Raw genomic sequence first — 6,606 nt, forward strand, 5'->3', positions numbered from 1 at the left:
AAAGCATTTGTGTTTTGTATGCTCAGAAGGTAGCAAAAGGTATAAGCATGTGTATGTGTATGTGTGTGTGTGTGTGTGTGTGTCGTGAGTGTATTTTTTGCCTACTAGGAGAGAAAGTCAAAACAATGTCCTCACAAGTTAGCATACTTGTGTGAATGTGTGTGTGTGTGTGTGTGTGTGTGTGTGTGTGTGTGTGTGTGTCTGTTTGTGTGTGCATGTGTTGAAAAACTCAATGAAATTCTGCTCTCCAGAACACGTGTTCATGTATGAGAAAATCTCTTTCCCACACATGCCAAAGCCCCTTGCACACACACAAGTGTCAGCTGGCCAGATGCTCATTCAAAAGGTTTTTCTGTTCTGTGCTCAGACTTACTCCATTAAGGCTTAGAGAGCCAGAGCACGGTCTCTCTGTCACATGTTCTAGTAGAGCAGCCTACTGTGAACTTTTATCAATCAGCGGTCTGGGATGGCTCATCTGGGATAATACATACAGCAACCCTGCCAGGATTAGATTATATGATGCTACGCAACACACACACACACACACACACACACACACACACACACACGCACACACACACCAACAACACAGTTGTGCTAGCTCATTACTCAACTCACCGCCTGTGCAATAATGCAAACATGCAATATGATGACGTGTTAGGAGCCTGGCTACAAAACAGGCTTAAACTTCCCACAAATTAGTTCCCTCCAGAGTTTACAAGGAGGTTTCCTGCTAGCAACTGAAGGGCCACATAAGGCAGATGCACTCATGCCCATGGCAGGTACTGTAAGCCTCTTTTAAAGGAAAACACAAGGGATCAACTAACAGTCTACTAAAGCAGCACTAGGAGGCAGTAGCAGGTTAGAAAAGACATGCCTGAAGGCTACTTCAACAACATTTCACATCAACAACATTTAGGTTGCTACCATAAAATTTGAAAACAATACACATCAATCACATTAGACAGTAGAAGCATTTCCTATATTGTCATAAATCTTTCAAATTCGAAAAATAATCCTAACCAACATTGTAGTTGCTTGTTGTTTTTCATGAAAAAGGAAAAAAGTGTTACAAAGTTACATAGCAGGTTCTGAGAGATGGGGCTCATTAGCCACTTGAGCTACTACCATCTTTTAAACAGCCATATGCTAATAATACACCTCTCAAACTCTCTGAGCTGAAATGCTCAGTTTAAGTAGTCAAAGGAGATTAATTCCTTCTTCCAAGTAGAACTCTGCATGTCCTCTGCATTAGCTACACATCGTTCTCCTCCTCTTAATCAATGTCCAATTTGCAAAGGCAGAGAGAACATAAGTTGCATATACTTCCTCGGGTTCAGAGTGGGCAGACACACCACCACACAGCACAGGGCAGAACTCCTATTAATGGTCTTTTTTTTATACACCGTTACTGGATCGCTAAAAGCCTTCTAATGCAGGGCCACAGCTGAAAGAGTGAAGCCAAAGGTACTGTAATTATGATTTATTAAAATGGCTGTGGTGTGTATTCCCCAGCAGTGAATGGAAAGAAAAGATGAACTAATCTATTGGAAATGAGGAGCACAATGCACATTCTTAACAATCACCCTGGCTTCCTCTAACAAAGCCTGCTAGGGACAGTTTATACACTTAACTAAATGAAAGTACCACCAAATATGGAGGACTTTATTGATTATTAGGAAAACCATTGTGGACCAGTCAAACATGAAGACATAGTAGGGGCTAATAGTCTTTAGGGAAGTGGCAATGGCATTAAATAACAAGTGAATATCAAAGATTATTATCTGAAAGCGAATCAGGAATAAGGCACTATATCTTTACATTTTCAGAGTTTTATAGTAATTATTTTGTTCCTATCACAAAATGGTACTGTATGTCCCAATTTCCATATAAATACAGGATTGAAGCAACTAATCCTAATTTCAGTTCTAACTTGTCAGAGCCTGAACATAGAGTCAACCCTGCCAGGAACAAAGATTCTTCTCTCTCCAAAATAATAGTAATAAAAATAAAATGTATATTAATAGCTCTGGAATCTGGGGCATCTCTCAAAAACAATAAATTCATACTAGCTGGTAAACACTGCAGCTGTATTGTACTATATATGCAAGGTGTCTTTTCTTTCCACATAAACCGATACAATCACAGGTATTCACTGCAACATGTCAGGCCAGACCACCATTTTCACTTTCATCAGCCTCATCAAGGCCCTGACACAACGGGTTTCTCGGGATGAGATGAGGACACATTACATCATGAATACCAGAAACCAGATTACTTGACTCGGCCATTTCTAATTCATTACACAGCTTGTTCTCTGTGAAATTCATGGACTACACTGAGCCTCTTAGAAAACTTCATCACCTCAGAGATTAGAATTTCACGGTTTTATGTTACTTTACAGATTTAGTGATTCCAGTGCGCATGTAATAATAGAGCATACACTACGGGATAGAAGGCAGATCTTTCACATCCTTGAATTTCTAACACTATATATGCACTAGTTTATTTCAAGTAATTAACAAATAATTAAGGTCAATTTCAAGTTGGGTGTTATTTTCATACTTTTGGCCATCACTTCTATCAGGTAAAATAACATTGTTACTGTATACAGTATAATCAAAAATGAAAGTGATTTTTCTCATTATTGATGAACTGCTGAATATTCTTGTTTGGTCCACGTAATGTCAAAATAAAAAAATACAAATTATCATTTCAGTTTCCTTGTGCCCAATGTGATGTCTTCAAAACCCCTTAACCAAAATCATATTCAACCTACAATGATTCAAAAGACAGAAAAGCAGCAAGCTCGGAAGCCTGCAATGATGAATGTTTTCAACAAACATCAGCCTTTGTTTTTTCTTTTAACTAAGCTGGCTAACCTGCCTGGTCTCACAGAATTCCGTGAAATGATCACAAACGGTTATTACCGCATAACGTGGTGGTGTCACGGAATGTGTGAAAAGTCTGTGTGGCCACCATGAAAAACAATGCCAATGTAAAGTGAATGAGAAGATGACGTAGCATTAGGAGCAACTACGGTGGCGAGTAGTATGAAAGCCCGAAAAATCCGCTTAAGGAGGTTGGTTGGGGTGCCTGCCAAAGATTTTGAGTTGAGGGGCCATGTTCATTTCACAGAATTCGGTGAGATCAGGTTGGTCCGACCAACTTATTGCTCATGTTGCTACATCAGATGTCTTTTTTCCAATATTATTGCTAGTTATTAGTATGGGATTTTTTCACAGCAGATATTTTGACCTGTCATAGCAGGGACAGTACAGCTGTTACTGATTAACACCATTACTAATGGCTCTGTTCTGACCCTGTAAACCATGACAGTTCAACAGTGAGCCAGCAGGATCCAGAAACTGAAGCACCTACTTGGAATTTAGCAATCATTCATTTCATAATCTGCACCTGTTATTTTCCTACTGTGTCAAATTGTCTTCCATAAAATAAGCCTATTATTGACAAGAGTGATCGCCTAAAACTACGAAAAGAAGACAAAAATAGAAAATGAAACAGGATTTTCTTAAAATATTTCTAAATATGTGAGATGTCTTATTAAACGATATGTCAATATTCGTACAGTTAGCTTTTTATCAATCAGTCTTTTATCAATTTTTTTTCTGCTTTGAGAACACTTTTTTGACTATTTTTCGTATGATAGCCTTGTATTCTGATTTAACAGTCTTGATCATCCACTGTCATGCTCATATAAACTTTGGGTTATTGTTCAGCTGAGTTGTGAATGAATTAGCAACAATGTAAAGAATTTTATATGTTTTTGAAACTAGAGTGGTAATGCACCTGAAAAAACAAATGATTTACTGCAGCGCAAATTAGGCCACAATACTGTGAACACACTACAAAAAGTAGGTTGTGATGTAATGTCTGCTAATGCAAGAGTGTATCTGTATGTGAGCCTGCATATGTGTGTATGGTGATAACATATGCTTTTACATGTGCCTTTTTGTGTGAGTGAGCCCATAAGATGGCAGTTATGGACCGCTGTAAGGTTTTCCAGGTGCAACGCCTCAAAACGCCAATTACCAATGAGTCTGAAGTACAAACACGTGCGAACACATGCACGCACACTCACTCCCATTAGGCAATCCACTCGGCTGTGTCTGTGTTCCTTGCAATATCAGAGAAAACCAGCCCTGTCACTTTTACTGATGAGGGAAAGTTGAATACAGCCCAGAGCAAGATTGCATTGAAGACACACTCCCAGTAATGTGGAGACAGAAGGGGGACTGGGAGGAAAAGGGAGAAATAGGGGGTTATGAAAGGAGGCGGGACATGTGAAGAGGGCAAAAGAAAGAAATGAAAATGGAAAAGAGCCTTAAGAAAAAGGTATTGAGATAGAAATAAAGAAAAGACAAGGCTATACATTGATTTAGGAAACAGAAGTGTCAAAGCAAGATAAAAAGAAACAGCTGATAGGGATATGCAGACTTACCGAGCCAGCTTCTGTTCAAGTAGACAGAAACAAACACGGGAGGAACGGTAAAGAAGTCGACCACTGAGTTGACCTCCAGCCAGAACCACAGTTTATCATTGGCCGCGATAAACTGTCAAAAGAAACAGGCGTGGCATCAAAATATCAATTAAATTCTTATTTTATACAAAATACCACCTCTCCACCATAGCCCAACATTCAAACATGGACGTGTGCTGTCAAGTCAAGTTTATAGTATTTGTAGAGCAAATTTAAAACCAACCTAGGTTGAAAAAAATGCTGTACAAAGTTATATTATGGTACAAAAATAAGGGAAAACATAAAAATATAGACACAATGAACATCATACAAACAACCCACTTCTATGCAAATGTCACTAAACTAAATCATACACCAAAGAATAATAAAGATCCCGGCAGTAGAGGAAGACATAACATGGTAAGCTTCTTCTGGGATCTCAACAGAGACGGCACGATCACCCTTTGTTTTCATCCAAGACTTTGGAATAGCTAAAAAGGAACTGATTAGATGATCTTAGGTTCCTGGAGGAGTGGTGTAAGGTAAGGAGATCAGTAATGTATGCCGAATATGAATGCTGTGTCTTCTTTTTGCATCGCTGACACACTGCATAGAATGACAAAAGCTTCACCCCACTTGCTGCGTCATGAAAATGGTTGGTGGTGTAAGAAGCTTATGAGTTTATTTATTTATTCATTCATGATGGCGGACTTGCGTTTGCACCACTGGAATACTGCTCTGGCATGACAGCCATGCTAGCAACATTACTACAACAGTGTCAGTTTAAACTAAAGGCATGCTGTGTGAGTTCCTTTAAGTACATAAGGGACTTAGGTGGCGCCTGCTTGTTTGTAGGAATTGTTGGTTGTCCTGTAAAAATTCTGAAGATTGTAATGTATGTAAAATGATGCCTGTCTGCACATTGTTTGTGCCAGTATGTTTGACAGCATGTCTGTAAATGTGTACAATAACTGCATGTTTGAGTGATTGTATGCTTGTGTGCTTGTGAGAGTAACTTACTCGCAGACCAAAATAAAGGAGGAAGAAGACATTGAAGGCCATATCGATCTGTAACGTGAAATCTTCGTAGAAGTGCTGGCAGGATTCTATAGGACTAGAGAACAGAGATAAAGAGAAAGACAGAAAAACAACATTACTGCAAGGTTAAACACTTATGAACTCGTACTGTAGAGAAGGGTCTTTAATCTCTTTCCTATGATGAACACAAAGATAGCAAATACTGTATACCTCGCCATATTTCCATGGTAAGACATGTAATGAATTTTCTTGGTATGTGGGCCTTGGATATCAGTAAGACTAGGTAATATAGGTGAAATCACAATATTAATAAAATAGAATTACTAAATGTGACAATATACAAAAAAGACAGAACTCTGCATATACGTTATGTAACTTCAGTATCTCATTTTGTTATGTTGTGATTAGTTAATTTGGAGTTATACATTTTCACAGAATTTGATAAAACAATAACAAGATATGATTACATTCATCACATTACAATTCCACCAAAAGACAATGAAGTATTGCTAAACCCTACATATCAGGGTAAAGAATGTATGCTGTTACTTGTGCTTTTGTTCTTCTGTCATGCATATATGGCCTACTCCTGATCACCTTTCCTCAGTTCAGCTCACAGGACTGATAAGAAACCCTTCTCTGGTAACAACAGTCAGCTTGAAGCTGTCAAGGTCAAATGGTGCTGACCAATGCTTTCCATTTAAACCTACTGAACTCAATCCTTGTAATACATTTATACAGTTACTGAGAAAAAAACCTGTCTGTTATTATAAATTTATCTTATCAAAATATGGATTTAAAACTCTAAAAAACACTTTAATGATATGTTATTGAAGCACCCTGCAATCCTTCCTCTGAGCCCTAGGGGGGTAACAGACCAAGATAAAAGATGCACTGTAAAACAACTGGTAATAAAGTGAAATAAGCTTTGATGTGATTATACATTCAACATGCATAAATTATTCAGCATCTGTCAAACACAAATATACCAACAGATATTCCCTTAAATGACTCCACACCGTTAAAGAGACTGCATAGCTCTCTCAATTTAACAGAGTGTAATAGCAAGCCAGGTGCTGCTTCAAAAA

At 38.3% G+C, this 6,606-nt stretch overlaps 1 protein-coding gene across 27 annotated transcripts in view; it reads right to left on the reverse strand.

Moving 5' to 3' along the window:
* Positions 1-6,606, reverse strand: part of kcnma1a (potassium large conductance calcium-activated channel, subfamily M, alpha member 1a) — a 136,548-nt gene that overhangs the window by 54,977 nt on the left and 74,965 nt on the right. For all 27 annotated transcript variants that reach the window (XM_032542062.1, XM_032542089.1, XM_032542088.1 and 24 more), the window contains exons 4-5: positions 5,501-5,594; positions 4,463-4,574 (exon numbers count right to left, since the gene is read on the reverse strand). In XM_032542062.1, coding sequence (XP_032397953.1) covers positions 4,463-4,574; positions 5,501-5,594 — 206 coding nt within the window. The remainder of the gene's footprint in view (positions 1-4,462; positions 4,575-5,500; positions 5,595-6,606) is intronic.

The sequence above is a fragment of the Etheostoma spectabile genome, chromosome 17 (genome assembly GCF_008692095.1).
Source record: "Etheostoma spectabile isolate EspeVRDwgs_2016 chromosome 17, UIUC_Espe_1.0, whole genome shotgun sequence".
Lineage (NCBI taxonomy): Eukaryota > Metazoa > Chordata > Actinopteri > Perciformes > Percidae > Etheostoma > Etheostoma spectabile.